The following is a 13,069-nucleotide window of genomic DNA, read 5'->3' as shown; positions in this document are numbered from 1 at the left end:
TCTATATATTAAATCACTACGGTAGGGGTCTAATTCCATTATGAAAAATTTCACCGTGATTACATCAGAAAGCTTTAGGACAAGTTACCAAGGTATTTAACCCAAAATGGTGATCGACTAAACAAGAATCACTCCAACCCTTCCGACCGTGGCGCTAATGATTCTCTCTCGAAACTAAGTAAGTAATTTTTTGAGAGTCGAAACAAGACAAGACCGTTGTCATAGAGAAGATATTTGATAAGTGCTAAAACAAAAATTTAGAATTATTCACTCAGCAGTTTTTGCCAAACTCGAAAACTCGAACTTGAGAACTGAACTGCTAATATGCAGGAAAAAAACAAGGATCGATGAGCCATGTTGGTATGAGCGTTCTCAAACGTGGTAATCTGTATTCAGTGTTTAATACATTTGCAATAAGTAATAGGTAGCTGCATGAACTAATTATTCGCCGACACAAACTAATTGGAATTTAAGTCTTATTTGCGCAAGTCGTTAAATCAGGAGTGATAACTCAAGAAAAGATTTACTTTACTATGTTTAGACTAAAGACAATTCGCTTAAATTTTGGTTATAGCCCGATTTTGATACCCGTATTGTCAAAAATCCGATCCCACAGAGAATCAAAAACTGGATTCTACGATCTGCACGAAGTTGATTTCTAGCCCGTATCTAATTCTAAGCCGAATTCAGTACTGAGTCATAGTCTAATGCAGGTCACATTTTAAACTGAATTTGTCTGATTCAGAGCCAATTCAGTGATTCATTCTGAATTATCTTCTGATTCAGAAGAATACAGAATGTTTTCTCTGAATTTTGCTCTGAATCAGAGAAATGCAGAAATCACTTCACAGTTGGTTATGAAATCCTTCTGAATCAGTACTAAAACTTGAATTTTCTCTGAAATTGCTCTGAATCAGTACTGATTGTCAATGAATCTTAGGTACAAGAGAAATGTCAAATATCAATTTCTAGGAAATGCCAACAAAGCCCTTTTGTGAAGCTAGGCGAGCAATAAGAGGGCTAAAAAAGCGCAAAACGGTCCCAATTCTCTGTTTTCTATATTATTAGGGGACCCATGTGGTTCTTGAATAATATATCATGTGGTTCTTGAATAAAATAACATGCTGTGGTTTTATTCAAAAAGGAGGACATATTGTAGTGACAGTTGGAAAGAACTCGATATGAGAAAAAACGATCTGAAAAATTCGGCTATGGGGACTGTCGTCTACAAAAAAGTGGATTGATTTTTCAGCAGAATTTACTTTACCTTAACTATCCCTTCGGCCGCTAAATCGGGTTGCTTGTCTTATGTGTTTCTCGGATATCATACAATGTCATATACGAATAGTAAGATTTCAAGCCAATTTTAAGAAAAAAGCCACATCATATATGATTTCTCTATTATCGTACAAGGCTATGTATCATTTTTTATGATACAAAGTTATATATGATTTCTTTATTATCGTACAGTCATGTAAGATTTCCTGGTAATTGTATAAAGATGGTAATAGAAACTAGTGGAAGATGTGTATGATATCATATATGATCATTTTATGATAACTAAGAACGGTTATCTCGGCTAATAATCAACTAGACTCAACCAGACTTAAAATGAGGTCTCAATTTGAGCATAACTTAAAATATACCAAAATTGATAACTTACCGAGAACAGCTGAAATTGAACAGATCCAAAGCATATTTCTGCAAACTTAATTGAATTCGACAGGGTCAAGATTTCTTTTGCGTTATGTATTATTGCAGTTCCAACTCGTGTTCTAACTATTACGGCTGTTGATTTCGAATTATTGATGTATACCTTTAACAAACTTTGTCTCAAATTGTTTTGAACAAAGTTTTGATTAAACAACCAATCAGACCATATTATAAAAAATAAATAGGAATTTTGGAAGTTTATAAATAAAAAGTTAATTTTGAAAAACTTTTTGAGAAATGGTGGAAAATTTTTTTCAAGAAGGAGATGAAGAAAAAGTTTACATGATGCTGGACATTATAATATTTTGTTTAGGATTACAAGAATGATTGATTTTGTATATATCTCTGTCACTTGATGGGTCAAAAAGACGACACGTTCGCAAAATAAAAAAAAATTGAAGTAATATTACAAAAAAAAACCTGTTCTAGATAAAGAGATAAAGCTTTAGAGCTGTAGAACTTGAAACATCTAGGGCAGATTGAGAATTGAATGCTGTTCATTCATTTTGAAAATGCTAAATTTGCTCTGTAAATGTTGAGTGGAAAAATAAAGCAAGACAAATGCTGTTCACCTTTTAAAATACTAAAATATTTGGCATATTGGCCACTAGAAAAAGGCTAATAAGAGAAATGAAACAATTTATGACCTCCTCGCCGAATGTCAGAACAATTATAAAGCTATACTAAAGCGGGCAAAGACTTTATGAGGACTGTCCAACAAATCTTCTTAAACAGGCCAAAACTAGAGAACAAGAGTTTGGACAAATGACTGTGACACGTGTCATTGATCCTACAACTAAAAACGACAAATACGGGAGGCACAGATTCTCAGGTCAAATCAGAAAAATACCACACACATTACGAAACCCTACTCTGAAACCCCAGTTACGAACTAATGCCCGCAATTCTCAACTATTTGCATTTTTTGCCCGATAATGCCAAGTTTGCAAATATTTGAAAAAGTATTTCTTCACATGGCCAAATTTGCATAGTTTTTTTGTAAATTAACTTTGCAAGAAATTGTAAACAATTGAAAGAGTTCGTTCCGGTCGAGCTCTGCTTAATTCAGCAACGTGGGCTGTTTCTCTAAATTTTTATCGGAGATTGCTTCATTCAATTTTCGTAGAGTACACTATGTAGGAGATATATGTGATTAAAATCAACATAGAAGTCTAAGTTCTAACAATATTGGATAAAAAACTATTGGATTTGTTTTAATATATTAATTATTGCATTATTTTACAAAGGTTGCAAATTTGTTTAAAATTAATTCCAAAATTGACATTAAGCTTAAACCAAAGCAAGCTAATATAAAAAAATTTGCGTATTAAGGAATCGAAAAACTTTGTCCTCAGTTGTCAACACCCTTTTCAACGATAAAATATAGTGATACAAAACGTGGAATAAAGTTACAAATATCGTTGAAGAGGCTTACATTTTGTCGCAAGTAGTCAAGAATGAACTTATACCATTTACGCAACATTGAAATTACTTGACACCCAATTCAAAAAGTTAATTGTTCTTGTGGACAACGATAATAGAAAAACTGCTCATTGTCCTCCTAATCTGCAGTTAGTACCGGGAGATAAATTTCTGAAATTAAAAACCAGTTGGGCTTTCTCTATTAACAGTCTAAATGACACTGTCCTATTTGGAAAGAGTTACTTATAATGCACAAATTATTGACTTGTGGCGTTGAAATTAGTGACAAAAGTTTATCCCACGTTGCGCCACAAAATACGCTTTGTGAAAAATTGCTGCATAAATCCAATTTCGATCAAAGTGGACTAAAATAGTTTAGTTTAGCTCGTTTCCACACACGCTTACAACTGTAATCTGAAAACAAGGGTTGTGAAATTGCCTGACAAAGTCGAATATTTGTAATCAATTTTAAATACATTGGGCAGGTAATACGAACTCAACAGTCAAACAAAAGTAGCAAACCAGATTAACAATTCACATGTATTAATTATGGACAGCAGAGTTTTCTGTCTAGCGATTCACAGTAGTAGCAGATCTGTTAAACTTAGGTAACAGGCGAAAACCTTCATCAAGATGAAAAAAATGTGATCAAGCTGACATAAAACACGCCAGAACAAGAGGCATGAATCAACAGTTTTTGAAAAAACACGAATGTACAATAAAGAGAACCACGCTACCACACTGCAGTCAAAAACCTTGAAAAAACTAATCAAAAGAAAGTGAAAAATGCTAGTGAAAAATATTTATTAAAAAATTTGAATTTTATTTATTAAATTAAAAAGTTTCTGAAAACAGTGTCGATTCAAAACATTTATTACCAAAAACATTTATACTGTGAAACGAAAATATCACAAAAAAAACATTCAGCGTTTCAAACAGGCAAGTATCATATAACACTACAAAGCAGTCCGTTGACAGCCAGCATCCAGTAACAGTCCACAGACGACACACAAAGACACTAATCGAATTTTGATGAAAATTACGCAAACTTCAGCATGAGTTTCCTCTGGACAAGCAGAAATGTATTTTGACATCATCAATAAACTAGTCAACAGTAGGCAACTTAAAGGTTAGTGCATAATTGGAATTATAGATGAATCTATCGCTTCAAGTTCAGCGTACTATTGAGGACAAAACGTAATACAAAAATTTCAACGTAATCAACAGCACTAAAACAAAATTTTCAGGTTTGCTACAGCCAACGCAACAAACTAGTATGACAAAGATGACAAAGAGTGCCTGCATACAGACATCAAGAACAACATATTGACTACAACCGTTTTGATTTTCGGTGCCAAAAATGGGAGCGGAGTGTGCTAGGAGACACGTGCAATAGAACTCTAACTTTGGAACAACAAGCCATAATGATGATTTTATAGATGTAATTCAATACTAAGGAAATGCTTTTTAGGTAGCAAAAGAAGATTGGTAACGCGAATCTCTCGAAACACCTGATTTGTTGCAAAGGAAAAGCAGTGGTAAAGAAGTAACGCAGGTATATCGTGCCAAAAAGAACATGATTGCTAGGGTGCTAAATTGAAAATCCGCCATTTTGGCGTCAGTATAGCCACATGATTAATTTGGTCCTCTGACGTGCAGTCACAGCACCACCAATACTTCACCTTAAATATTAATTGAAGGCGGAAGTCGGCACAAAAGCTTTATGTAAACAAATTAGCGGCTTCAACTTATACAATAGTTCTCACCCAAATTGATCGTATTCTTTTGTCCTAATTATAGCATTGAACTACCCTAAAATGAAACCGCTGATATTTTGAGCTGTAGGAATTTTAAGGAAATGAAGTGGCTGTGTGTCTTATTGAGTGTGTGAGAGAGAGAGAATGTAATTATGAGTGTGTGTGTATATGTGTGCTTGTGACAGGGTATGTGTGTTTGTGTGTTTGTGTCTGTGCGTGTTTGTATGTATGTATAAACTTGTTTTTGTGTCTGGGTGTGTATTCATTTGTGTAACTCTAAGTTTGTGTATATTCGTTTATGTGTGTATGTTTTTGTGGGTGTATTTTGTATATCTGTGCGTTAGTGTGTGTGTGGGCATTTGTGTGTGTTTGTATGTGTGTGTGTGTTTGTGTGTGTTTGTGTGTGTTTGTGTGCATGTGTGTGCGTGTGTGTTTGAGTGTGTGTTTAACCATATATATGTGTGTGTGTGTGTGTGTGTGTGTGTGTGTGTGTGTGTGTGTGTGTGTGTGTGTGTGTGTGTGTGTGAGTTTATGATTGCGTGTGTGTGTTGTCGTGCATGTGTATATGCGACTTTTTCTTTGTGCGTGTGCGTGTGTGTGTGTGTGTGTGTGTGGGTGGGTGTGTGTCTTTGTGTGTGTGTGTGTTTGAGTGCATATATGTGTGTGTGTGTTTGCGTGTATGTTTGTGTGTTTTTGTGTAGGTGAGTGTGCGTTTGTTTATGTGTGTTTGCTTGTTTGTGTGAGTGTTTTGTGTGTGTGTGTGTGTATGTTTGAGCATATATGTGTGTGTTTGTTTCTGTTTGCTTTTTCAAAGAGTATAAATTAAGTCGATAATATATTAAGAAAGATTTTTCTGATGAGCAAACCATATTTGGAAAGTGCAATTTATTTACAACGCGGCCGGTGTTGATAGGTTTAACCGTGCTGAAAACACTTTTTTAAACTCAGCCTCCGGCTTTTTGTTTGTTCATTCCACACTTTTGCGAACTTTCATATTTTCAAACAATCAACGCGGGGGCGGCGCGGATATACCATATTTAACAGAGGAGGTGTGTTTCTCACATCATATTTTGAAATTTATAAGTAGTGTGAGGGGAAAAGTAAACGTAATTATAAGTAGTTAGTTTTTAGATTTTAATAGCTGAACTTCTGTGTTTAGGTAATTTCCACATTTTCGTCACAACACTTAAAACTCGAGTTTTATGTCCCGTGGGTGATAATTGTTTACGTAAACAGCTAATGAATTGCAGCAATCTTGTTTTGTAGTTGAACACAGTTTGTCAGTTTTTCTCAACTGTTAATTTTGTAACCACTTCTCTTGTAACCCTTCTTCAAGTCTCAACTGTCATAGTTGACAATTTCGATTCGTTTGTCATGGTTAGTCTGTATTTTTTTTTTAAAAAAAATGCAATCTTCAAATTAGGTTCCCTCCTATAATAGCTCAAAAAATCTTTTTGGGGTAACACAAAGACCGTTTTTCCTATTACAGAGCCCTACCAAGATTATAGTCGCATTAGGGTATAAATAAGCTATTAGGATGTGGGTCTAAAGTTTTCTACTGTATCAAGATGGGGGGGGGGGGTTGCTATAGTGTCACTTTTCGGTGTCACTTTTTTCATCAACTGGATATTCATATTTTGAAAAAGTGAGGAAGCACAATTGCCAAATGTTGCATAGTTCTGATCCTTTCCCTTTGTGCCTATCTTTTCCTAAAAAAAATGTTTTAGTATTACATAACATTCGGCCTGCTTTTACGTCGGCTTTGTTTTACTTCGGCTTAGTTTGCATTCACCGAAAGATCCGTTTTCTCTTTGTGATTCGTGAAACCAATGGAGTTCACATTTCAACGGAACCGTCGCTAGCTAGTGTTTCGGCGTTTTAATAAAAATGAGAGCGGGATTAATTTTGTGAAATCTGTTTCCCAGACTAATGTTTAAATCTGTCTAGGCTTCAAAAGAAGAATTAATTGTAATCTAAAAAAACTCATAAGACATTAACTAAGTCCACAAAACTTTTAGCATGTTTCCCGTTATTGACACCCTTTGATTGCATTACTTACACACACCCCAATTTACACAGCACTTGCAATTACGTCGTAAATCATTTAAAAAAAAAAACGTTGCATTTGCTCTTGGGGGTGCAAATAATTTGCACACTCTAAAATGGGAGGAATAAACTTCCATAAAATTCACTGAGTCGCATCAAGAACAAATTCGAGCTAAAACATAAGGAAAAAATAAAAAAAAACGGTAAGTTATTAAATTCAATCCAAAAATTTATTGTCATTTTTTATTAAACACTATTAAGATCTTGACATACTAAAAAAACTGCGTTTCAAAAACTCGCTTTAGAAGTGAGAAATGGTGGTCCAACTTTTGACCGATACGGATAAATTTTCTTCGTGAAAACAAAATACTTTGCTTTATTTTCTTCACTCTCTTGCATATAAATTACGAAAACAATTAAACAGTTATGCTGCAATCAAACGATTTCAAAATTTTGCCAGTAGTAAATTGTATGAACGCTACTTTTAAAATGCATCTTTACAAATTCGAGAAACAATTTTTTTTAAAAAAGTCAACAGAATATTGTTACACTGAAAAAAAATTATATATATTTGACAACGAACTTTTCATATAGAGTACCTACCGTGCTTCATGCTAATGCTAAGAAAAATTTGTTTTCTTTGTTTCAACATTTCTATAACGATTGTTGGTTTTTGAGAAATTTGACTCTTTGCTTTTTGGGCAATCTTATGTTCAACACAATTATCCAAACACAGTAGTTATATCAATCTTTTAATTGATAAACAAATAGCGCCTTTTAAAAAGTAAGTTTAGTAGTTGCGCATCTTAAATTCGGGCGTTCATGTCCAGACTTTCGTGCGTTCACCAGACTTTCGTGCGTTCATGTTCAGACTTTCGTGCGTTCATGTCCAGACTTTCGTGCGTTCATGTTCAGATTTTCGTGCGTTCGACAGACTTTCGTGCGTTCATGTTCAGACTTTCGTGCGTTTTGTGATGTTTCCAGACTATGTAATTTTGAATGCACGACGCCCCCATCGTGCGTTCATCTTCGGTCTGGACATACTTGCTTCCGTCTGGGACCTCAACCTGGGTTTCATTAAAGTTTGTCAACACAACCGTTTAGGCAAAATGATCCAGCGATCAACGATCATCACTATTTATGAATAACCTACGAACATCGACAATTGCATTCCATCATGCTTCTTTTCCATTTAAGAAATATTTAAACAGTGGGAAAACTGGAGTGATTTTTGAAAAAAGAAGTTTAATTTTACGCACGTTTATTTATTGCCGGGTGTTCTAAAAATAGATTAACTTCAAAACCTGTAAATGTTGTTCAAAAATTAGGAATTATATCAAAAACAAGATTTCCTATATCTGGTGCTTTTTGATAAATCAAATAGCGGGTAAAAACTTTACCAATTAAAAAGAAAAACATTTCGCGAGTTCTTTTTACTTTAAATTTGAATATGTTTTAATAGAATGGTTGTGGCTCAAAACGTGCAGTTTAAGAAAGCATGATGCAAAATGATATTTATTTTCTCTCACTTGTACAAAGAGAATAATATTCTTATGACGTTAATGTTATTAAAAATTTTATTGATCTCAATTTTCGCGTATGAAAGAATATGCACGTGGTAAAAAATGTTGCATAGAGACAACCACTTGTATAAAAGCTTACTTTCTGGATCAGTAGGGCTTCTCTCCGGCTTCAACTTTTTAATTTTTCAAGAAAAACAAAGGACCCCAATTTAGTTATTCAAATGACAGTTTTTCTCATATTTGTTCCACTTACTGTTAACGGATTCTTCTGTTAACGGATTTGCTTTCAATGAAGCAGTTTCAGGCAAAATTATTTTTAATATTATTTGTGTGATGATAACTAGTGATCCAATCGCTCTCTTGGAATTTCCAGCTGGACAATAACTTCAATTCTGTTCGAAACATTTGGTTATCGATCGTAAATTATTCTTTTAATTAAAAGTTAATCTAGTATAGTCTGTCCCATAAAGTTGAAATAAGCGAACGTTCGAAAAACGCCAAAAACGTGCAATTGAGCATCAATATGCTCATTTGAATGTTAGCGTTTTCTCGTTTAAGTTTTCAGTCATCAATTTTTTCTACATATTTTAAATTTGAAGTTTGACCTTTGAACTCTAATTTATGGCCTTTGAAACGTTCGCTTATTTCAACTTTATGGGACACGCTATATAAACATGGTTTACAATTTAGGATCTTCTGATACTGATTTTTTTTTATAGTACATCTTATACAAGTTAAAATGGTGTTAGAAATTCACTTTTGGATGAAAAATCCAGTTTTGTGACATAAAAACAACTTGCGCAAAATGCGTGGAATATACGAAGTATAATTATACAAAACAAATGAAAGTTGTTAGGAGAAACACACGCTTTTGAGAAATTTCCTCAGCAGTTTTGTAAAAAAAAATTGTGCAATGAACGATTGCTCATTTTAAGAGTTCATATTCGGCAGTGAAAAGATGCCATACAATCTTTTAAGATATTTAGTTTTTTTTTCTGTTGGGACAATACGTCTGAGAGTAAACACAAGGGTTCCTTTAGCAAAACAATACAAAAACTGATAGCGCCATGGTATCCCAATGACTGTAACAAAACAAGCGCGACACTCATTTCCAGTTTTGGCTTAATTTCTACCTAGCGCTCAAGCTCAATAAAACTCCTTTTTGACTACACAAATCAGACTAAACAGATTGAAAGCACAGCTTAGAACAACCTGATGTGCATATCTGGATATGGCCTTGATGAGAATGCAAGCTTTACCCCCGCTTTACCCCCCCCCCCCCCCCCCTATGTACGACCAAAGTCGTTCTGATTTTTTGTTATTGCTTATCTGGTGAATTTCTTTGTTACACAGATTAAAGTGCCTGATCGAAGTGCCCTCTGATCAGGCTATCCCAAGAACGAAGTTACCTTTTATCAGACTTATGTGAGCTGTAAACCTCGTGTGCACCTCGATTGCACTTTAAATTGTTCCTGATCAAGACTTTCCAGACGGAAGTCATCACTGATCAGGCCGATATCAGACATTTGTGCGACCCTGGCCCAGACCAATTCCAGACCGTTGTTAAGATATTTTTCGCACATTAAATGGTCTCTGATGAGACAATCGAAACTGCCACTGATCAGACGATTTTCGACATCGTGATACCGCGAGGACCCAATATTTTCCAGACCGTCGTCAAAACGTGCGCTCGAATTTTGTCTGATCAGGCCATCGTTGCGCTCAAAACTCACTCCTGACTATTGTGCCCTCGAATCCACCTATAATCAGAATCAAGTGCTCTCGAAAATGCAGCTGATCGGACTCAAGGTCACTCGAATTAGTTTGATCAGAGACTGCTTGTAAATGTAAACACGAATTAGTTTGATCAGAGACTGCTTGTAAATGTAAACAAACTTCTGGATATGGCTATATTATAGGACTTTCATAAAAATTGATGTTTGCAGTAATGTTTTCAAATAAGGAAAATCCAACTCTAAGAGTACTGCCTGTCATTAAAAAAACCAGAGTGTTAAAAAAGTAATTCGTTTAATATGCCATTTGTTCATGTTCCTAAATGAATAGATGAACTTAGATGGTTTTTCACGAAAAACGACTTGAGCTGCGTTATTGAACACACAAGGTTGAGGTCTCAGTCGCAAATGACCTCCAATCAGGCCAAATTCGAACGCACATGGAGTATTTCTAGAACAAAATTACAGGGCCTGCAAACTGGTTCGAGCGCGTATACGATCTGATTTCGGTCTGATTAGAGGTCACTTCGGTCTGGGATGGTATTACCAGGAGTTACTTTTGGGTGGACTTGAGGATGATCCACTCATTGGGTGGACTTGAGGATGGTCCAATCAGCGGTCTCTTCCGTCTGGTAATACCCGGGTCGAGGTGTCACCGCCATTCAACGCAAAATTATCGACCCGGGTAGTCTGACTTAGGTTCTTTTTGAGCGCGGAATAGCACTGGTAGATTGTCAAACTTTCCTAACCTTGACTTTTTATGTACGGTTTTTCAAAACGTTGTGGTAAGCGCGGGAACAAGTTATAAATTTTGTGGAAAATATTTTAGAAACTCGCCTTGCTTTCGTTTGCAATGGTCATGTGTGCCGCAATGACGACCTCAACAAACTGGCGAGGAGGGGGGCAGGAGGAGATATCTGAGAGGCAAGACGGGGGTGACAACTCAGTTGCCCGAATGGCATTTGGAAAGAGACAGTACAACTATGACGTCACTCGCACTAAGACAGCTCTCACTGCTAGTCGCCATTTGGACCTCATTTTTGGAAATAACGGCGAAACAAGAAGACAACATCCACAGTGAGTATTGACTGGGTCCGTGTTGGTATTTCGAATCATTCCCGGAGGAGGGAGAGAAAGGTCCATGGTTCGAATCCCATCGTGGTCAACTATTTTTGCACCCATAAAGAAAAATTGATCTAGGCTACAGCCCCGGAATTAAATTGCCTCGCCTGTCGTTGAGGAGCAATTCTTCCGACATTAGTCGGTTTATGTTTTCCATTTGGGCATAAGCACATTTCGGTATAATTCCGAGGACACTCAAAAAACTTTCAGCCACATCCAGTACAGAGCAAATATTTTATCTGCAGTTTTTGAACGTGATCCCGAACAATAATAATGCTGGTAATTGAAGTCGCTGCGGCTATTAAGAACACATATTTTGCCCAAAAATATTTAATTTACGTGTTGCAATGTATACAAAATTTGCTTCGCTTGATACGCCAGATTTGTTTAAAACTACGTCGCAGAATCGATAAAAACAAAAGTTGGAGAAGGATTTGTTGCTAGGGTTAATTTTCTTCCATTTTGTTCACAGAAAACGCTGGGATGGGAAAGAGGAACAACCCGAAACATTCTACCCAAGTGAGTTGAGCTCGTTCTTCAAGGACGGATTCATCGGCAGAAAGTACCCGAAACAGGGCTCATTCTTTGCATGGAAGGCCATGTATTAACTAACAAACACGAAAGCAAGCAGTGATAGTCGAAATCAGTAAAAAAAATTATTCACAGACATACTTGTTTTTTGTATCCTTTAATACAGCAGCGCGAGAAAAACTGTTCTTTATGATACACAGCATTTTCATTACTAATCATTGATAAGGGATATGAAACAAATGACTTGTGGGCTTAACAATTGATCAGATTTTGAAAACTGCTTTTGAAACCCGTTTAAAAGTTTCCCTATTTGGCCTACTATGGCCCAAATTCAATCACGACTCGAATCGTAAACAAGCCGCAGACAGCTAGAGACCAGAATATTGTTCTGAATTTTTTGTACTATCATTGGAGCCTGATTTACATTTATTTAGTAATCTTCAATGTTTTTTATCTGAACCGAATATTAAAAATAATTAGACGTTGGGCTTATTTAAGTATCTATATCGCATATACAGGTCAAAAATTGCTTCTCAACAATATTCAATGTTATAAACAATGTTATACACTAAGTGACTAAAGTAAACGCACAAAATTTAATTTTTCATGGTAAACTGTCAGTCAACATAATTTTGCCCTTTTTTTAAATTGTTTTTATATTCAATTGTCTGTTTGAGGTAGTACAATTAGTCCCAATGGAAATCTGTGGGATTTAATCATAAATTTGTTGGATTCAAAACAGGCAGTACGTTTTTGTACGTTTACTTTAGTAAAGGAGTCTAGGTTAGCGAAAACTTGTCAGGTGCGTTAATCTGTTCAATCTTCGTCTGGGTGGTATTAGTACTACAGATTCTATTTTCAATGAAAACAAAAATGAAATGAAAACAAAAAGCATAAAATTTATGAAACGCTTGAACTAATAAAATTTGGAAATCTTGTTCTCCCAACATTCTGGTAATTTTTTTTACATCATCGGTCTCAAATTGAAATATACTGATTTTAGCGAAAGTGCCATATCAAATATAAGCTGAACTGAATAAACTTTTGACCTAATATTTAACCAACTCATGATCGGGCTTTGAAAACAAAAACTGCAGCTTTGATGCCTGCAATAGTGGTCTTGCGTAACTTTCAAATTGAGATGATACGCAAAATTAACTCACCGGATAGCCCAAGGTCAAGTTGATAATAAACTTCATCTCAGTTCCAGAATTTAAAAACG

General features: G+C 35.5%; 2 protein-coding genes across 2 annotated transcripts in view; one reads left to right on the top strand and one right to left on the bottom strand.

The window, feature by feature from the left end:
- LOC142338218 (uncharacterized) overlaps positions 1-2,241 on the bottom strand; it is a 72,661-nt gene extending 70,420 nt beyond the window's left edge. The window contains exon 1 of the mRNA XM_075387876.1: positions 1,664-2,241. Within this exon, the coding sequence (XP_075243991.1) occupies positions 1,664-1,697 (34 nt within the window). The 5' untranslated portion in view covers positions 1,698-2,241. The remainder of the gene's footprint in view (positions 1-1,663) is intronic.
- A 3,904-nt stretch (positions 2,242-6,145) lies between these two features.
- On the top strand, positions 6,146-12,124 carry LOC142338217 (uncharacterized). Its single transcript, XM_075387874.1, has 3 exons — positions 6,146-6,269; positions 11,024-11,271; positions 11,789-12,124. Exons 1-3 carry the CDS (start codon positions 6,267-6,269, stop codon positions 11,922-11,924), a joined length of 387 nt encoding a protein of 128 aa, XP_075243989.1. The 5' UTR covers positions 6,146-6,266; the 3' UTR covers positions 11,925-12,124.
- Positions 12,125-13,069: the final 945 nt, after the last annotated feature.

The sequence above is a fragment of the Convolutriloba macropyga genome, chromosome 4 (genome assembly GCF_964194025.1).
Source record: "Convolutriloba macropyga chromosome 4, txConMacr16.3, whole genome shotgun sequence".
Lineage (NCBI taxonomy): Eukaryota > Metazoa > Xenacoelomorpha > Acoela > Convolutidae > Convolutriloba > Convolutriloba macropyga.
Note: the sequence above shows the minus strand (reverse complement) of the source record. Positions and strands in the feature narration are given on the sequence as shown.